The sequence below is a fragment of the Rattus norvegicus genome, chromosome 16, assembly GCF_021556685.1.
Source record: "Rattus norvegicus strain SHRSP/BbbUtx chromosome 16, alternate assembly SHRSP_T2T, whole genome shotgun sequence".
Classification (NCBI taxonomy): domain Eukaryota; kingdom Metazoa; phylum Chordata; class Mammalia; order Rodentia; family Muridae; genus Rattus; species Rattus norvegicus.
In genome coordinates this window covers 53,257,961-53,278,008 of record NC_141549.1, presented here as the reverse complement: position 1 = coordinate 53,278,008, position 20,048 = coordinate 53,257,961, and the positions used below count along the sequence as shown (strand labels likewise).

Genomic DNA, 20,048 nt, shown 5'->3' with positions numbered 1-20,048 from the left:
GGCCTTAACCGCACAACCAGAGTGCCTCGCCCCAAAGGCAGCAGCATCTGGTGACCAGACCAGCAACTTACCGAGTGCCTACTGTGTGCTCAGTGTGACTGTGACTGTAACATGCAGTCATCTCATCCTCCCAAACTCCCACGAGGTGAGCGCCCACCATCCCTACATCCAGTCAGGGAAGGAAAATGCAGAGAAGTCATGTAACTTCTAACCTGGGTCAGAGAACTGGAGAGGAGACAGCGAACAGCTCCAGAGTCAATCCAAGTCCAGACTCACCTCTCTCTACCCAGGGCATGAGAACATACTTCCCGGTCCGGTCTCACCAGGAGCGCTGCGGCTGTGGGCTGGGAGACCGTGGATGATGATTGACAGGTGGACCCAAGTTCCAGGTCTGGTGCTGCCTCCTAACAGCTGTGTGACCCTGAGCGGTTTTTTCTATGCTGCGGTGCTTTTAATTACATAAAGGAGAAGCTCTTGCTGTCTTTTATCCACTCACTTTCGGGGTACAAGACCCACCTCCCCATGATTTGCCTGATTTAGCTAGGATTCTCACCATTTGACTTAAGTTCATTAGAATGAAGCCTAGGATTCAGGAAAGTGCTACATTTCTTCCTGTGCTGTGGTGCTTTGAATTGCAAATGATAAAAGATAGGAGTGTCCACGCAGGCTGTTCCGGTGATTGCAAACATCGGGACTGGTCCTGTAAATACATGATACTAGTATTAGCTTTGGGGACCAACCTATATATGGCAGATAACTGTGCCGTTTTGGTTCTACTCCTGCGTCTGAAACACTTGTGGTGCCAAAGCGTCAAAAACACACCATCTGTCTGCAGCAAAGGGGTTAGCATTGTGTTCAACAGGCTCTGCAGGACCCACGAGAGCTTTAAGCTCGCTTTTCACCATGACTGATCCTCTGGAGCTTAAAGAAATGTACTCCAGAAAATGACAGGAAAACGGTGGATTTGATGCCCTTCCTAGATGAAGAGAAGTCAAGGGAAACGAAGACCTGAGAGGCCTGGGTAAGAGGACTTTGGGAGCCATCTTCAAAGGGCTAAATGCCGGAAGCTAAGGAGAATGGGTGGAGCTTTGCTCCTGAGGGCGGGCCTGGAAGAATGGCATGGTGTGTGTTGTGGAAGGAAGGGAGGACTGTGGGAGGGGTGGGGCTAAGTGGACCTCTTGGGGCTCTGGGTGCTTTACTACAAAACGAGGTGACTCTATGCATGTCATAATTTCCAACAGCCCTTCAACAGCTGAGTACCTGAACTTTCAATTTCATCCCATGCCTGAGCTAGAACATCCAGCAGGGGCTAAGGAATTCAGGGCTTGCATGAGTCCACTCACTTACCAGGGGCAAGTCCTGGCTCCCCAGGCTTCCTACCAACACTCATGTTTTGGGTAGGATTCTCACCATCTGACTTTGGTTCATTAGAACAAATCCTAGGACTCAGGGAAGTTCTATCCTTGTGATTACAGTTTTGTTAAGAAGGACTTAGGAACAACCAAGTGGACACATCTGGATGGGACTTGAGGGGCACAGAGATTTATTGTTCTCCTTGGAAGGTCTCTGAAACGTGCTCGGTGGGCTTGAATCTGGGGTGCCAATTTGTGGGGATGAGATATTGTATCGGCTACATGACAGGACTCCAGAACCAGCACCTTCTCCCTTCTAGTGTTTGGGGATCAGACACAAACACTTAAACCGAATCAGGAAGTTTGCTACTGAGGTGACCACTCCCTATCCCAACATTGTCTGGTCCTTCAATCCAGTGGTCATCTCGGCATAGACTGTGGTGTGGGAGAAAAGGGCTCATTATGAATAACCAAAGTCCCTCTTGTCATCCAGGAAATTCCGAGGGTTTTAGGAGCTCTGTGACAGGAACCTGGGATAAAAAGCAAATCTATTTTTATGCCACGGACAGGTTCTAACATCCCTTCTATTGCTAACACTCTGTACTTAGCAGTTCCGAGCCTCGTTACATGACAAAATTCATCTCAGGTTAAGAAAATGCCCCCTTAACCAGAGATAATCGAGACTTTAGGAGGCTGCTGAGAATTTAGGGTCAGAGCTACCTGAAGTAGGACGTGGTTCAGCTGAACCCGGATGACCCCAGTCCATGATTCTGAGGAAGGAATCTCCACATAGCAGTCAGGTTGCCAGGGGTTGTAACTGTCCGGGAGCAATGTGATGCCATCGCCTTTCTTGATTTCAGAGTCGAGAGGCGCTTCCGTTTTGGATGAACAGCACCGGCAAGCGCGAAGGCTGGCAGCACGGATGGCATGGATATGACAACGAGCTCATGGACATGAGAGGGATCTTCCTGGCCTTCGGACCTGGTAGGCAAGGAGATGACTGGGCACTCATAGGCAGCATTCCAAAGAAGCAGCTCTAATAGGGACTAACCACACTCGTACATGCTGGGGCCGTTTCTTTATGAACCCTCTTTACGAGCCAAGCTAAGCAAATCCAGCCGCTCTCCATGAAACATCTTCTGCTGGCTTCCTTTCAAATGCTTCTTTGGTTTGGCAATTGCGGCCAAATACTTTTCCTTGTAAATTTTAAATCCTGAGTACAGTGAAGAAAATGTATTCCACATGTCTGTGATTCATTTTTTACTTAATTCATTGAAGCGTTGTTATTTTTTTTCCCACAGCTATCTGATGTCCAGAAAGGCTTATCAGACAGCAGTTTGCTGACAGCTGTGAGTCTCAAGGTTGACAAGATTGCTTCCTGGAGGCTGACTCTTAAATGGCCCTACTTTGTCTAGAATATCCACCCCTGTGGGTCCATTTAAAGTCCAACTAGAAGCTAGGATGTATTCAAGGTCGGGCTCGGAAGTGACCTAGAAACTGACTTTCAGAATGAGCCAGAGTGACAAGAGATATTTGTATAAAAGAAAACGTGCAGAGCCTTCCTTGATCAGATTATATTCCAAAGGTCTAGAAAAATCGGCAGGACCCTATGAATCTGCACATTGGAAAAAATCCCAAGTAGTATAATGAGCACATTGCTAGAAATATACTGAGAGAGAGAGAGAGAGAGAGAGAGAGAGAGAGAGAGAGAGAGAGAACATTAGGGGATGAGGGAGAAGGGAGGGGACCTTCATAGCTATCAGCCATCAGGTGACCAGGTCACAGCCACCCTTTCCATGACTGTCCTTTGCTTTATGAAATATAATCCTCATGACATTGACATTCCAAGGGCATATTTCTGCATGTCGATCAAAATGCTTTCTGCTCACAAAAGTCTACACTTTCATTCCCAATTGTGTGTTAAGTAATCTACCAGTGAGCTCCGCTTTCCTCATCCATGTGGTGAGACCGGTAATGTCACTTCACTATTACTGTGTCTGTCCTGGTTCTCCCCCCTTACCAGGAAATAGTCATTAAAAGGCTGAGCTTGGAAAAGACATTGGTCCAAATCCTTCTCCACATGTGACCCCAGAAGGGTTTTCAAATCCCAAAGTCCACATCAGAATCAGGAAGAACAAATGTTTAAAGAACACTGGCTGGGCTCCTGACCCAGGTGCAAGAGACTAGAAGGTGTCACAGTAGGTTACCATTGGCCAGTGAAAGTTAGGAGCACTCCCTGTTGGCCAAACCCAGGACTTTGGGAGCTTCAATGCAAGAGGAATTAAGAATGGGGCTCAGGGTTATGCTGAGGTCTGTTGTGGATCAGAAAGAAGATATACTGAGGTCATGGTCTTCATATGGGATAACGTTAATCATCAGGATTTTCAGTCAAAACTACCACCACTCTCTTCCCCAGAAGAGGAAAGTCCGGTCAAGAAGGCTGAGCAGTTAGTTGTTTGTTGGACTGTATATGAGCAAGGGTCTCATGTGGGTTTTAAAGCATAAACCAGTCCAGCCCTGCATCAAAAGTTCTAAACAAAATACTAGGAACTGCACCAACTAGGAGCTAAATTCACTAGGGATGTTGTGTCCATTAACAGAAGCCTCTGTCATTAGCTCCCTTCAAATGGAAAGCCCTCTCTCTTTTCCAGACAGAAGGACAACCCCTGATGAAAACAGACTGAGCTAATTGCACAATGTTTCCTTGAGAGCCTCCCGCGAGCCATCACGTCCCTGGCTCCAAGCCTCATGAAAGATTAAACAGCTTTACACACTGACTGTTTACTCAGAAGAAAATTTAAGAGTGAGCCCTTTAATAGCTATCTAGCTGCACTGGGGGAGGAGGGCTGGGGGGAGGCGCCTCCCTCCTGAGCCATTGCCTCTGCTCCTTGCTTAGGGAAGAGAGTGGGCATCACTGCAGCTGCCTAGATACCAGCCTTCCAAGCCAGTAAGTCTGACCCAGCAGAGAGAAAGGAGAAGAGTTCTGAAGACAGCCTCTTTGTGCTTAATCCCAGTTTCTAATTTCAACCACCTAATCTTGCCCTGGATAAGATGGCGGCAGCAGCAGGTGTCAGCAAGTGGTTACAAGCCAGAAGCCTCTCAGAGCTGCTGCTGGAGGTGGTTGGGCACAGCGTGAGCCTTCTCCTTTCAGTAGCTAAAGTGTAAGACTGAAATACAGTGCCCATGTTTAGGCCCATGCCTAACTTGGATCCAGAGCTAGGCTCAAAATCTTGGGCTAGTGGCTTCCACCTTCCACATCAGACCAGATGTTGTTCACCTGCCTGGGAATGTTCTAAACACTTGCAGTTCTTGGACTTGGGCTCAAACAACCAGGCCTTTAGAGCAGAAACCCGTGAACTAGATCAGTTCTCCTTCCTGTTCATAGTCATAGGACACAGTTTTGTACTTCCAATCTTATTTCAAGTAAGTCTCTAGGGCTTTTATCAGAGCTCCTTCTCCACAGGTCAGAAAAGGGCACTTCACATGCTCCCCCACCCCCATGCTGGATGAGGATGTGGCCTCATGTGGCGGGCACTGTGATCTTCATATGCAGGTCACATGACAAGTCAGAAGGAGATGGGGAGTTGCTTACGTGATTCTCGAACAGAGTTTCCATTGATCTGTTAGGCTGCGGTGGGTTCATCTGATGGTAATGAGTCACCACCATCCTCATCTAATTACACAATATGTCTTGACATTGAGAACAGCCTCCCTTATATCTTCCCATGCAGCCATTCTCTCTCTCTCTCTCTCTCTCTCTCTCTCTCTCTCTCTCTCTCTCTCTCTCTGGTTTTATTTTGATGCAATGCTGACTCCTATTCTCCCTTCCTCAAAAGAGGCTCATTAATCCAATTTTACTTGGAACCTCAATTTTACTTGTAGCCCCTTATTATATATATTCATTGATTAATAAAAATGGCTGCCGTGTCTAGCAGTATGATTTAGGTGACGTTTCCCAAACCTTCTCCCTGTAGAGTGCTGGTATCTCTTCATGCTAAATTCAACTTTAATTCTCCAGAGTAAGCAAAACCCACTCCTTGAGACTTTGCTCTAGATCTCATACATGGAGTAGCAGGAGTTTCTGTCTCTTCCACAGTTGGAATTCCAGAGACAGGACTTGTGTCGGTACTGAACCTCCAGAATATATTTCTGATACATTGTAGCAAATCACAAGAAACGATTGTTTTCTGAAATACAAAGTCTGGCTTGGTACCTCCCAAGTTCCCTGTCTCCCCTTTAAAAATCACAAATGAACATTAAACGTACTGTGCTTTACTCTGGATTAAAACTCAACCTTGAATTCAGCCTTAGCATAGCTTGGGGTATTTTATTGGGTTATATTTGGGGTAAAAGCGAAGTTGCTCATATATATATATATATATATATATATATATATATATATATATATATATATATTGTGTTCAGATTGTCAGTGTCTAAAACAGTGGTTCTCAACCTATGGATCTTGGCTCCTTTGAAGGTCAAACAACCCTTTCACAGGGGTGTCCTGAGACCATCGGAAATATTAGAATTCACATCTCAAATCATTACTAACAAACTTTACAGTCATGAAAATGCTTTTATGGTTGGGGGAGGCAGTTACCACAACATGAGAAGGTGTGTTAAAGGATAGCAGCATTAGGAAGGTTGAGAACCACTGCTCTAAAGGAAAATGGCTCCATATTCATTATCCCACAGAGAAGTAACAGGCTTATTGGCCTAAAATCCTCCCAATCTCTTAGATGGCAGATGGCCACCTTTCATGGCCCTGGAGGATAGTACTGTGCCTAACCAGCTCCAAGCTTTATGTACCTGTGTTTAATTCCTCAGGATGGGACAGGATCTGGGTAGAGACATAGTGCCTTGTCCCCTATCTGTCACTTGAAGTCTTTCCTGGGATCTCAACTCCAACACCAATTGTCTCATTTTTCCCTATGTCTAAATTATTTTATTGGTCCCCAAACAGCTCCTAAGCTATGCTCAGTTAATTCTCTAGATATTGAGAACAGTACCACCATTGCTGGTGAGCTAGCATGGCCAGGAGATCATATAGCTTCATGGGCCATGGCGACCTTCCTATGACAGGAAGAAAGAGAGATTTTTCAACTTGTGGGTGCTGCTCTGGACACCACCATAGCAATGAGCCTTGGTGGGCTAGACATTCTCAATGATGTTCATGATATTTTCAAGGAGCCTGGAAAAACAGCCGATGTTCTCTGACCATACTAGATCCTCAGAGCTCTAAAGCCACAGAACTGCAGACGTTGGCCTGTCTCTGCAGGAGAGCTCGATTGTAACAGATGCATAGGAAGCTGAGCTCGAAGAAGGTCTACCCGTTGACTTATCCTTTGAAGAATCTCGTCTCCATGCTCCACAGAAGTGTCCCCTTACAAGCTATAACCTTCCACCTATGCTTCCTCGTTGATAGTGACTTAGCCACAGTCGTTGATGGAGATGACTTCCCCAGCGTCTGGACAGAATTTCATCGTCGAGTCGTCGACCGTCCTCTTCTGAGTGACTAGTCATGACTATCATCTGCCTGTCTGTTCTTTGCCTTTCAGATTTCAAGTCGAACTTCAGAGCTGCTCCAATCAGATCTGTGGATGTCTACAACATCATGTGTAATGTCGTAGGCATCACCCCACTGCCCAACAATGGGTCCTGGTCCAGGGTGGTATGCATGCTGAAGAGTCAAACCAGCTCGTCTCCATCCATCCCGCCGAACAGTTGTGCGCTGGTCTTGATTCTCCTCTTATACTTTGTATAGCTCGCCATAGGGCTCATTCCAAAGCACTCCTCCAACATGGAGTAGTTTTCATTTTCCTTATGAATAATAGCTCTATTAACACAATCAAGGCCATTAAAGTTGTAAACATATTATTCTTGGATGATCCTACACACAAATGTCTGTCTGTTCTTATACTTTGTTTTACCTAAAATGTATAAATTTTATCCTCTCATTCACCACACAGTTTTCTGCTCTGTTCACACATTCTTACTGAAGACGAATGGTGAGAGCCACGGTCAGCCCATGCAACAGCCAAACATTAAATGGATAAGCTGCGGTCATCCTGGACCCCTCTCATCCTGCCTCACCCTGTGAAGCAGGCTCTCTGTGCTCTGTCCACATCTAATGGCTCAAACCTGGGGATCTGCAGCCATTATTTTGTATTTCCTTTTTTATTCCAGATAGAGACTATCTCCAGGAAAGCAGTATGTGTTGTCTGTTTCTGCCCCAATGCCTGATGTGGGTTTTCTTTTTAAAATAACACAATCTTAGAAAGCACATAGGCCAGTCGAGATCATAACCAATTAAAGCATCAAAACCAATTAGACAACTCATAGAAATGGCAGGAGCCACGACTCCTCTCAAAATCCAAGAACAGAATAATTTCCCCCTTTTATTGAACGGCAAGTTTTAAAGTTCTATATAACTTCACACACACTCTCTCATGCCATAAAGCCTTTCAAACCACAGGCCCTGAACATTAACATACACCAATCATCTGCCTGCCTGTGACCACTAACTTCCTGCTGCTACTCTTTAGCAGGGTACATGCCTGATCTGTCAGTAAAGGCTTGGAAAGAAGAACGGTCTGAGTAATAATAATAGGATCATCAGAAATTTAACTCATTGTTAGGAATGGCAATATATCAAATGCAAGTTTCATACTTCAGTAGTTCAGAAGAAAACTTGTATAACAAGGGCTGATTATATTTTTAAACAATTAGAAGTGTGCCTACACACACACACACCCCACACACACACTTGCACATGAACATACACATGCACACATGCATATGCCATGTATACTCACATGTACACACATGCACAGACACAAACATATAATGCATATATGCTTACACATAAACACACACTCGTGTGCCAGCATACACACATACTCACAGAGTCCGCCACATATAACGGTTAGACTTAGAATTTTTATCTTCTTTATGACGAGAAAGCAAGACACATTCAAAAGAATTTGAATTTTGAATTTTTCCATTTTCTCAGCTTGCTGTTATGCCATGTGACATTGTCTCAGGAGGCTGGCCAGAAGCAGCCACAAAGCGCAACTCCCAACCAGCCACATGATCCTGGGTGTAACCATCAACATCTCAGAGCACATTGTGCTGCTAAAGTATGAGGGTCTGTAGGATGGTGCATGAAATTCATGTTGACTGAATAATATTTTCGATTTATGATAGGTTTATTGGCATGCAACCCCATCATATGTTGAGGAGATTAAGAATCCTGTTGCTTTGCATTTGAAATGAGTTAGCACTAAATGGGTCACTCAAAGTGACACTAAAAGTGAACTAAAAGTTCACAGAAGGAGGAAGTCTTTATTTGGTGCTTGCCCTGGGGGGAATGGCTCTTAATAGCCCCAGAGTTTGGTAAAGACGAAGTTGCTAGTGTCTTGAATTATTAAAGCAAAAGATCACTGCTTAAAAAAATTGCTGAGTTTATCCTCACAAAAGATTTCTAAGGATTTAGGTAATGTGTCTTTAAAGCTCCAACAAACCATGGAATCAACTGGGAAGGAGGCAAATCAGCCTTTGTTGTGTGGTTGAAAGCAAATTAGTGCTTTCAGAACACTGATAGCTGCTGAGACAGACATCCATTGTTCAAAGTTTTCTTTTCCCTGAAAGAATGGTGTTTTGTTGAATTCCAGGAAGCAGGGTTGACTTCCTCTTTAGAAGAAGGATTTCTGAGACACATTCAAATGATTAAATTAAAAGCTAATCGTCAACATCACGAGGGAATAAGATCGGACACAATGTTGCATCTTTTTTTTTTTTTTCTGGTTCTTCCTTTCACTCACCCTTAGGCAGCCTTAGGTTGTACAACAAAGCCTCAGGTATCTACCTAACACAGTATAGTTTCTCCCAAAGTAATGCTCAGTAGATGAATGAGAAAAAGATACCAAAGGAATCTTGTGTGGAGGCAAATAATAAAATTTAGGGTGGGAAAAAAAAAAAGGTCTTTTGCCTGAAAACAATGTATAGATTCTGACGACATAAATAGTTGGCTGTAATTACCTCCCTTTTAGTTTTGCTTTAAAGTCTAATTTTTCTCCAGTTAACATCTCCCACCCACTATTAACCCTGCATAGCCTCTGAGACTCAGTGAGAGACAGTATGTTCCTGGTGCCACGGCTGTAGACTTCACTTTCTCTAAACATGGCGTTCAGTAGAAGTAAGATGTTCGAGGAATACGAACACACGTGCTTCCTTTTTAAGTTTCCTGAGACTTTCCTGCTAATCCCAGGAGGAAGATAGCTGGGTGGACCTACCACTGAGAAACGAAAGGGATGGTCTTTAAATTAAAGATGACACTAAGAGCTCCTTTCTCTACCCATGTGCCTCATCTCCAGGATCCAATTTAATTAAATTCTAAAGACCTAACCATAAACTACAAAAGGTCCAGGGAATTCTTGCAAGCCTAGAAGGGTCTTAAATTATAAAGGCCCAGTTCTCTTCGCTTTAAAGGAGACTTTGGAAATCCATATCAGGCCCCAGTTCAACCACAGAGAGTACCTTGCAACCCCTCCCAAAGTTGCAGAGGCAGGGCCTCAGACAACACTTGTAAGTCATAATAATGAAGGTTTGGGCTTGCTCCAAGGAGAAGTGGGGTTTGCTTCAATTCTGGAGTATCTGAATCCTGAGAGAGCTATTTCGTAAGTAGCCAGTTCTTTTGGGGCTCATCAGCTGACATTGGCCACCGACCAACCCCATATGGATCAAGCCTCCATCCCTCCAACACCAAAGAGGAGGTCTCAAAGCTCTTAAGGAGGAAGAAACTTGGAGAGAGAGAGAGAGAGAGAGAGAGAGAGAGAGAGAGAGAGAGAAGGCAGGTAGCTTGGTTTCCAAATGCCCTCCTTGTGGCTCTAAGAGCCCCGATGGTGCTATCAAACCAACTTGGACCATGTTCAAGAAGAACGGCTCCTCTTTGGTGGAATTTTCTAAGTTTCCGCGTTTGTGTAAATGTCAAGAGATTTCCAAGTGTGATTTTCATTTTACCTTTATAAGCAACCTGTGATGGACCAAAGTCAGCTGCTATAAATAATTCACTACAGAAAAGGCGATCATTAGCCAAGGCCCACTGGCTATTAAAGGTTTTGAAACTTGGTTTTTAGTTCATACTAAAGAGAGTACGTGTCGCTTAAAAATCATAAAATGTCACCTAGTACAATGTCTTAAATGTTTATATTTTGAATGAAAAAAAAAGAATAAATGTCAACAGGAAGACTTAAACTTCTGACAGTCTGTCTTTTTTTTTTTTTTTTTAATCTTCGGTTATCCAGTTAAGTGAATTTTCCACATTTGCCTTGCCATCTCTTCATATTTCCCAACTGACAATATCATTACTCCATAAGTCATGGACTAAAGGTATTCAATCACAGATCTATAATTTAGATGGAGGAAGGAAGGAAGGAAGGAAGGAAGGAAGGAAGGAAGGAAGGAAGGAAGGAAGGAAAATGGGAGGAAGAGAATAGGACGGGACTCACTTTAAAGTGTGTTCAGCATATTAACTTTTCCTTGAAAAATGTAACATTTTATTACTTCTTTGAGAATTTCATACATGCATACAGTGCATTTCAATCCTAATCACCTCCTACTGTGACTGAAAATTTACCCCTATGTCCCCTTCCTCTCCCAATTTCATGGTCTCTTTTTTCTTTTTCATTAATTTTTTTAGCCCACTGAATTCAGCAGATAGAGGGCATCCACTGGAATCTGGTTGACCTATCACCAAGGGTCGCAGCCTTAAAGAAAACAGACTCTCCCTCCCCTAGAATCCATCATACACACACACAGACACACATACTCACACACACACACACACACACATTTCCTCGACGGCATCCTTTGTAGCACACACATTTTTAATTTTTGATGAAGTTTTGCTTTAGTTTATTTTGTTTTTGTTTTTTGGCTCTGATCTAAGAAAGCTTTGTTCAATCTAAGACTGAGAAGATTTCCTCCTTAAATTCTTCTATAAGTGATTAGTTCTAACCCTGACATTTAGTTCTACAATCCATGCTCCGTCCCTGGTGGCGTGTGGTGGTGAGGAAGGAGCAGGCCCTCACTCTTTGTGTGCAGGTTCAGTTCTCGGTGTCTTTGATACTGAGCTTATTTTACTTTCTAGAGAATGTTACAGCGATTCTTTCTACTAAACAAAAACAAGTCTTCTTTTTAAAAGACCTGAATAACTTCAGAAGTTTAATTGATGTGTGTGTGTGTGTGTGTGTGTGTGTGTGTGTGTGTGTGTGTGTGTGTATTTCTACATATCCAGCCACTGAATATATAACCATTAAATAGATGTCCCATAATCTGGGGAGAGATATTTTCTGTAGAAAGCGAACATTGGATGTTCTAGAAAGCATCCACTGGAAGCATGCTGGGACAAACAAGTCAGAAAAACTTGATGACATGTTGTTCTAGCTGGGTCTGGATGGGACCATCCATCTCAATCACAATCTAGAAATAGTCAAAAAAAAAAAAAAACCCACAAAAATGAAAAAACAAAACAAAAAGGAAACAACAACAACAAAAACCCCTCATCTCTATCCAACTGTACCATTCAAATCCACCCACTATTCCCCAGGGCACACTTGTGGTTTCATAAAAACAAAACAAAACAAAACCCCCAAGTCAGCAAGCCCTCCATCCCTTGTCCCCACTGCCAGCAGGAGGTCTCCTTTGGCAATGACTTCCTTTCGCATGTCCCAAAGAACTTGGAGGCCATGGCTCCCTCTCCTCTCCTTCACCTGAGATGCCCTCTAAAAATTTATATTCCTGTATTTTCACAGCCTCAGGGACATACCTAATGGTATAGAACAACTTTATGTTAAACTCCTGAGGAACTGCCACATTGTTTCTGCATTGCCGTCTCCATTTTAAATTCCCACCAATCATCCATACGTTCTGTGCAGCCTGGCCCGCGCCTGTCAGAGGAGGCCAGGCCTTTGCTCTGCTCTTCCTCCTCAGCAGATTCCCAGTGTCCTATTCACTTCCGGTGTGGTTTACTCACTTCCGGTGTGGTTTATCTGCACGGCCCTTGGGAGCCATGCTACCTGCATGCCGACATGGTGAGTGAGCGTGAAATTTCCTTGCTTTTTATTGTACTTTTTTATTCACCTTTATCTGCCTGTCCACCTCACCCCAACTCCACCTTACAGATCCTCTGCCTCTCTATTTGAACCCAATCTCCAGCATCTTCATATAAACCCACTCCTTTTTATTTCTTCCCTTTGTTCCCCTTTAGTAATGAAAAGTGTTGTACTTCACAATTATCCTTATTTCTATTCCCTTCTATTCATGAACACTTTGTTTTACATTAGTTTGTTTTGCACAATAAATTTGCAAACAGTGCACTTTCCTTTCCTAGCTCTGTACATTAGTTTCCTTGGGAACAGAAGGTGCTCTCTCCCTCTCTCTCTCTCTCTCTCTCTCTCTCTCTCTCTCTCTGAGTGTGTGTGTGTGTGTGTTTGTATGTGTGTGTATGTATGTGTGTGTATGTATGTGTGTGTATGTGTATGTGTGCGTGTGTGTATGTGTGTATGTGTGTGTGTGTATATATGTGTGTATGTGTGTGTGTGTATGTGTGTGTGTGTGTGTGTATTTAGAATTTTGGGGTTCAGTGGACCCTAACTAAATCAATGTGATCTCCACACTGATTTTCGAACTCACTGAAATAGGCACAGGCTTTGAAGATTCGGAACAACAACAGCAACAACAACCACATTTATTTCAATAAGCCTGCTAGCTAGTGGTGAAAACAGCTGTTAAGGCATTCTGTTAGTCATACACGGTCACCAAGAAAGGCTCACAGAAGAGCACAGCTTATGTACCCAGGTCTTGTGGAGGTGAAGGGGATATCAAACTCACCAGTTACACACGTCACTTCTCAGCGTGGGGGTGGCACATAGATGCAGAGAAAGAGAGCTCATCTGATTTGGAGCTGTATTAAGTTCCTGCAAATGGAAGGTGAGACAACTTTAGTCATAGAAATGAGGCCGCACTACGTATTTCTACCTGAAATGACTGGACATGCAAGGAAAGAAGTCGCTACCGTCACAGTATGGATGACTTTCTTCACTGCAGCAAATGAAGGCAAGATGGAGCTCTTTTGGTTGTGGTTTTAGTGCACCAGTGGCAGGGAAGGCACACTCATGGTGTGGACGGGTTCTGTTCAGCGTTGGCTGCATGGTAAGGCGTCTGGTCACCAAATCGCAGGCAGGGAACAGCATCAGCCAGGTTGAGCTACATCCCTTGTCCCTCAAAGGCCTGCCCTACAGTGATTCATTTCCACCAACGAGGCAATATTCACAAAGGTTCTGGGAGGTCCCCAAAGAGCACCAACTTCTGTGAGCCAAGTGTTTAAACCCATGAGTCTGTGGTGACTTTTTTTTTTGTTTGTTTTTGTTTTTTTCTTTTTCTTTTTTTTTTCTTTTTTTTTTTTTCCGGAGCTGGGGACCGAACCCAGGGCCTTGTGCTCGCTAGGCAAGCGCTCTACCGCTGAGCTAAATCCCCAACCCCTGTGGTGACGTTTTTACATTCAAACCCTAATAGTCACTGTGATACATGTTATGGAAAGGTTGGTGATAGCAGAGTCTAGAGTAAGCTAGAGTTTCAGATTGCTGATGGATGTGGGAAAAGCTAATTAACCAATTATAGATGAATCAGAAGCTCATTCTGGAGGATAACAACATGGTGGGCATGCTTGCCCATCCTGGGCACCAGAGGCTTGAAAAGGCAAGGGTTTCAGTGGGACTTACGGGAGAGCTGTATGCCTGGGTTTGCATGGTGAAACTGAATGTTTAATGTAGCGTTCACGAGGTATTCCACTTCTCACACAAAAGGTAAATAAAATAAAACATCTCCCAGGAGACTGCCAGACTCTTCATGGACATCTTGACTCTTCTGTAGCAGTTTGGTGAAGTGTGTGTGGCTGTTAAGCTTCCACTTAACATAAAAGTAGCTTTTTATCCTTCTGATGTACTTGTCTTCTCCAATGCTTACTGCCTCTGTCTGCTAACCTAGGTCTAGTCCTGGAAGCTTCTAGCCTCTGAATAATCTAATCTAGACCTAAAATGTTTTTTGCCTCTGAGACTTACTGCTGAATAAGCTCGCCCTTTCTAGCTCTCCTGAACTCTGGCTGGCTGGTTCAACTCAGCTGCTCTGGCTCAAACTCCTTCCATGCTGATTCATGGCTTCTCTCTTGGTCTCTCCTGAATTTCTCTACTTGGTCTCATACAACCTTTGGCAATATACTCTAATATTCTGGCTCCTTCTCGTTCTCTGGCTCATTCTGTCTTCACCTGTGTCTAGCTTGTTCTCTGCAACCTGTCTCTGTATAACTGTCCCAGTAAAACTGCCTCTCTTTCTCCATCCCCTCCTCCTTTCCTCTCTCTCTCTGTGCCCTTAAGCAGCTTCCCTTTCCCCTCTCATGAGAGTTGAGCGTATTGTATTCTGTCAAATCTTTCTCTGAGTCATCACTTTGTCTGTCACTCAATTAGACATCCTGTTCAAACATGGGTGCTTCCTTTTACAAACTAACTTTACCTTCAGTGTTTGGGATTAAAGGTGTGTGCTAAGGGCTGAGCTTGTTTCATTTATTGAATATTTACTTATTTTACTTACTGAATATTTAATTTTATCTGCAGGTTACTATAGAGATAATCTGTGCACTATGTAAGGCCTCATCAATAGGAATCTGATGACCAATAAGATGAGGCAGTATTAAAAGGTGGGATATTCAGCAGAGAGAGAGAGAGAAACTCTCGGAGACAGGCTCAAGGTTTTGCCATCTGGACTTGGAGGAAGTTGGATGTATGAAACTGAGGAGAGGTAACCAGCCACATCACAGACACTGAATAGCATAAACAGGTTAATACAAGTTAAGAGCTAGCTGGGGAGAAAGCCTAGCTTAAAGCCTAGGCATTAACTCACAAATAAATAAGCCTCTGTGGTATTATTCAGGAACTGGAGCAGTCATGGAAAAAACTGAACAGTTACAGGTTACAGTGCAATGAAATCTTAATATGAAGGGATAACATCTAAAAAATTGGACAGGACTTTTTATTGTAAGCAAAACATTAGGAAAGTGCTAGTAAATTATCACTAGAAAGCATGATCCCCAAGAATCCCCCCTTAGCTGAGACATATTATGTGTCATTGAGTTGAAAAGCTACAGAAAGACGTGTCACTGAAGCAGGGATTCATGATGGTGAGAGAGAAGTCACACCAGATAGATCCAGAAAAAGAAGAAAGCACAAAGTCATGATGGCTCTGGTGTCACTCTCTGAATGTTTACTATTTCTCAGAAGTCTCCAGATCAGCGCCAGAGGAGCATCGCTGCTGGCATCTGCTGTCTCCGTGGTGACTCAGGAGGACTCTGGGTAACCCCACACAGTCAGGATCCATCCGCACCTGCAACCTGAGACTCGGAGAGTAGGCCAGTGCTCACCTCGCTCTTTCCTTTAGGTCTCCCACCCCTGTCGGCTTCCATTACCTCCCTGGATGCTGAAACCCGGGAACTTCCAGTGGGGCTCCACAATTTTGCCAAAAGTCCTTGTAAATAAAGTCTAGTTCTATAAAGCTACATTTTTCCAGTCTTGCATAATAGTGTCACTCTGGACCAAAAAAATCGATATTTTTTTTTGACTCTTAAATTACATTAAATTATCCAGAAAGGTTTACTTTGCTGTGGTCAAACTGAAAGCACGAATTAGTTCAAGGAAGAGTCTGGGGCGACTTTCTTATCTCTCCACATCAGACTCTCCCTAGAAAAGAGTCAAGAATGTCCTAAATCATCGAACTCTAGGAGAATGGATGTATAGTTTCTAGAAAAGAGATTTGCAACTATGTAATATAATTACTTGATGTTCTTGAGTTGCCACTAGCCCAATCTGCTCTATGTGCCATGAGTCACTCTAGAAGAGATTCGAACCAGTAGAAAGACAACATCACAAAAATCACACTCTTTGTTGTGGGATGGACTATCTTCCCCCAAAGATCCGTTATCCTCAATTAGACACCTCTAAATATGAGTTCATTTGGAAGTAGGACTTTTAAAGATGTCATCAATTTAGATGGGCATACTGCTTAGCCCTAATCCAATGACAGAGAGAACTGGGGCTCGGAGATAGAAAGAGGTTAGGTGGTGACAGAGACCAGGCACAGCGGCAAGCCACAGCTGGCCAGCAATCTCTGAAGTGAGCTAGGAAGTGGGAAGGGAGGATTCTGCAGTGGCCTCTCCAAGGGCAACTGTGGTTCCTCTAGCATCTTGACTTTAGACTTCTAGCCTCCAGATCTGCGAGACTACATTCCCATTGTCCTAAGCGCTCCTGTTTGTGGTAATCCGCCATGGCAGCTGGGAGAAATTAACATGACCTTCGAACTGCCTCAAGTCAATCCAGCTCACCGTTTCCTTCAGCCCCAGCGTCCTCCAAGACACTGGGATGTGTTCTGGGTCTGAAGATGTGGAAACACCTGGCTAGTGTTTCCACTGAACACACATACACTGCAGTCATTGCATTCTTCCATGCCTGGGCATGATTGGATTCTTAATTTTGTGGTACTAAATACTCTGGTTGTTAAGAGAAACTAGGAGCAAGCAGGAGGAACACAGTAAAACACACCAGTTCAAAGTCGAAGAACAGGAAGCAGGAAGACCGGCTGGTGGACTAGGGGCTGTCACTGCATCCTTCAGTAGCTAACTCTTGCTATTTAAGGTGCCCTCTGGTTGACTCTTCACCTCACCTGGGTAATCCCCTCTGTAAACAAAGGTGACTGTGCTGCTGGCCTTCTTAAACAGCACTCTTGCCTTTCTTGTTTCTACAGAATTAAATTCCACACTCCACGTTCAATACATTTCTGTGATTTCTTTTCTCTCCATGTCCCATATCTAGGCATGCCATTTTCAACTTTCTTGCCTTGTCCTGGGTGTTCCTTCTTACTCTGTTTAGCAACTTCTTTTCCTTTCTTTGACTCCTGGGTTCTTAAGAAGTTCAGTGGTAGAGTGCTTGTCAACTGTGCACAACGTTCTGGGTTCAATTCCTACCGTGATACAAACAGAAGAGATCATTAAATCCTACTTTCCTGTGAGTCCTTTGTGCTTTTACATTCTTTTTATTGTTGTGTTTATTACAAAGCAAGCCATACTGTTTTATAATAATTTGTCTTCCTAAACCAGGCTGTAAGCTACAAAGAATGATGGCTTAGTGTCTTTTCATGTTGGGATTGGTTTCCTTTCAACACTCAGCAAAGTCTGCCACAAAATAGTTGGCAACTCGCATGGAATTTTCTAGTAGAATGTTGGTTAGCAGAGGCCAAAGCATGAACAGGGTGAATAAAGTCTAGGCAATGGGTGCGAAAGTTAGACAGGAGCAAGATTATGGGGTTCTGGTGCTTACTATGGCGGTGCAGAGCACAATACTGTACTGAGAATTTTAAAAAAGCTTAGAGAAAGAATTCTGAATTTTCCCCCTAAAGAAATATAAAATGTTGGACCAAAGAAATGTATTTAACTTGGTTTAAACATTATACTATAGATACATGCATTTAAATATTATATAGTACCCCATTAATTCCTACAATCTTTTTATTTGATTAAAAACAAATGATAATGCTCCACTATGTTCATAGCAGTCTTACTTATTTTTTTTATTAACTTGAATATTTCTTATATACATTTCAAGTGTAATTCCCTTTCCCAGTTTCCGGGCAAACGTCCCCCTCCCCCCCTCCCCTTCCTTATGGGTGTTCCCCTCCCAACCCTCCCCCCATTGCCACCCTCCCCCCATAGTCTAGTTCACTGGGGGTTCAGTCTTAGCAGGACCCAGGGCTTCCCCTTCCACTGGTGCTCTTACTAGGATATTCATTGCTACCTATGGGGTCAGAGTCCAGGGTCAGTCCAAGTATAGTCTTTAGGTAGTGGCTTAGTCCCTGGAAGCTCTGGTTGCTTGACATTGTTGTACTTTTGGGGTCTCGAGCCCCTTCAAGCTCTTCCAGTTCTTTCTCTGATTCCTTCAACATACAGTAACCTGGGCTGGCACTTGTGTTCTCTTAGGGTCTGTATGACATCTGTCCAGGATCTTCTGGCCTTCATAGTTTCTGGCGAAAAGTCTGGTGTGATTCTGATAGGTCTGCCTTTATATGTTACTTGACCTTTTTCCCTTACTGCTTTTAATATTCTTTCTTTATTTTGTGCGTTTGGTGTTTTGACTATTATGTGACGGGAGGTGTTTCTTTTCTGGTCCAATCTATTTGGAGTTCTGTAGGCTTCTTGTATGTCTATGGGTATCTCTTTTTTTAGGTTAGGGAAGTTTTCTTCTATGATTTTGTTGAAGATATTTACTGGTCCTTTGAGCTGGGAGTCTTCACTCTCTTCTATACCTATTATCCTTAGGTTTGATCTTCTCATTGAGTCCTGGATTTCCTGTATGTTTTGGACCAGTAGCTTTTTCCGCTTTACATTATCTTTGACAGTTGAGTCAATGATTTCTATGGAATCTTCTGCTCCTGAGATTCTCTCTTCCATCTCTTGTATTCTGTTGGTGAAGCTTGTATCTACAGCTCCTTGTCTCTTCTTTTGGTTTTCTATATCCAGGGTTGTTTCCATGTGTTCTTTCTTGATTGCTTCTATTTCCATTTTTAATTCCTTCAACTGTTTGATTGTGTTTTCCTGGAATTCTTTCAGGGATTTTTGTGTCTCCTCTCTATGGGCTTCTACTTATTTATTTATGTTTTCCTGGAATTCTTTCAGGCATTTTTGCGATTCCTCTCTGTAGGCTTCTACTTGTTCTCTAAGGGAGTTCTTCACATCTTTCTTGAAGTCCTCCAGCATCATGATCAAAAATGATTTTGAAACTAGATCTTGCTTTTCTGGTGTGTTTGGATATTCCATGTTTGTTTTGATGGGAGAATTGGGCTCCGATGGTGCCATGTAGTCTTGGTTTCTGTTGCTTGGGTTCCTGCCCTTGCCTCTCACCATCAGATTATCTCTAGTGTTACTTTGTTCTGCTATTTCTGACAGTGGCTAGACTGTCCTATAAGCCTGTGTGTCAGGAGTGCTGTAGACCTGTTTTCCTCTCTTTCAGTCAGTTATGGGGACAGAGTGTTCTGCTTTCGGGCGTGTAGTTTTTCCTCTCTACAGGTCTTCAGCTGTTCCTGTGGGCCTGTGTCTTGAGTTCACCAGGCAGCTTTCTTGCAGCAGAAAATTTGGTCTTACCTGTGGTCCCGAGGCTCAAGTTCGCTCGTGGGGTGCTGCCCATGGGCTCTCTGCAGCGGCAGCAACCAGGAAGACCTGTGCCGCCGTTTCCGGGAGCTTCGGTGCACCAGGGTTCCAGATGGTCTTTGGGTTTTTCCTCTGGCGTCCGAGATGTGTGTGCAGAGAGCAGTCTCTTCTGGTTTCCCAGGCTTGTCTGCCTCTCTGAAGGTTTAGCTCTCCCTCCCATGGGATTTGGGTGCAGAGAACTGTTTATCCGGTCTGTTTCCTTCAGGTTCCGGCGGTAGCAGTCTTACTTATTATGCCAGAAGCTGGAAAGAACCCAGGGGAGTGGATACAGAAAATGTGGTACATCTATACAACGGACTACTCAGCTATCAAAAACAATGACTTCGTGAAATTCTTAGGCAAATGGATTGAACTAGAAAATATCCTTGAGTGAGTTAACCCAATCACAA

At 43.6% G+C, this 20,048-nt stretch overlaps 2 protein-coding genes and 2 long non-coding RNA genes across 20 annotated transcripts in view; 2 read left to right on the top strand and 2 right to left on the bottom strand.

Moving 5' to 3' along the window:
- Enpp6 (ectonucleotide pyrophosphatase/phosphodiesterase 6) overlaps positions 1 to 10,610 on the top strand; it is a 128,233-nt gene extending 117,623 nt beyond the window's left edge. Inside the window, 2 exon segments of one of the 2 annotated variants that reach the window (NM_001415078.1) lie at positions 2,213 to 2,336; positions 6,914 to 10,610. In NM_001415078.1, the coding sequence (NP_001402007.1) occupies positions 2,213 to 2,336; positions 6,914 to 7,119 (330 nt within the window). In that variant the 3' untranslated portion in view covers positions 7,120 to 10,610. 2 annotated transcript variants of the gene reach the window in all.
- Erich1 (glutamate-rich 1) overlaps positions 1 to 20,048 on the bottom strand; it is a gene marked incomplete at its 5' end in the record, with an annotated part of 52,793,804 nt that overhangs the window by 30,386,355 nt on the left and 22,387,401 nt on the right.
- The window catches only part of LOC103693959 (uncharacterized), a 54,023-nt gene that overhangs the window by 2,604 nt on the left and 31,371 nt on the right, over positions 1 to 20,048 (bottom strand). For 3 of the 17 annotated variants that reach the window (XR_015640331.1, XR_015640339.1, XR_015640340.1), the window contains 2 exons: positions 13,248 to 13,333; positions 554 to 700 (listed from right to left, as the gene is read on the bottom strand). This is a non-coding gene — a long non-coding RNA (uncharacterized LOC103693959). Of the gene's footprint in view, positions 1 to 71; positions 163 to 212; positions 701 to 13,247; positions 13,334 to 13,431; positions 14,256 to 16,785; positions 17,421 to 20,048 lie in introns of those variants that run through there. The other 14 variants (XR_015640345.1, XR_015640343.1, XR_015640346.1 and 11 more) reach the window with 14 other exon arrangements.
- On the top strand, positions 12,400 to 15,965 carry LOC148000560 (uncharacterized). The gene is made up of 3 exons (XR_015640347.1): positions 12,400 to 12,448; positions 15,026 to 15,209; positions 15,686 to 15,965. It is a non-coding gene; the product is annotated as an uncharacterized LOC148000560 (long non-coding RNA).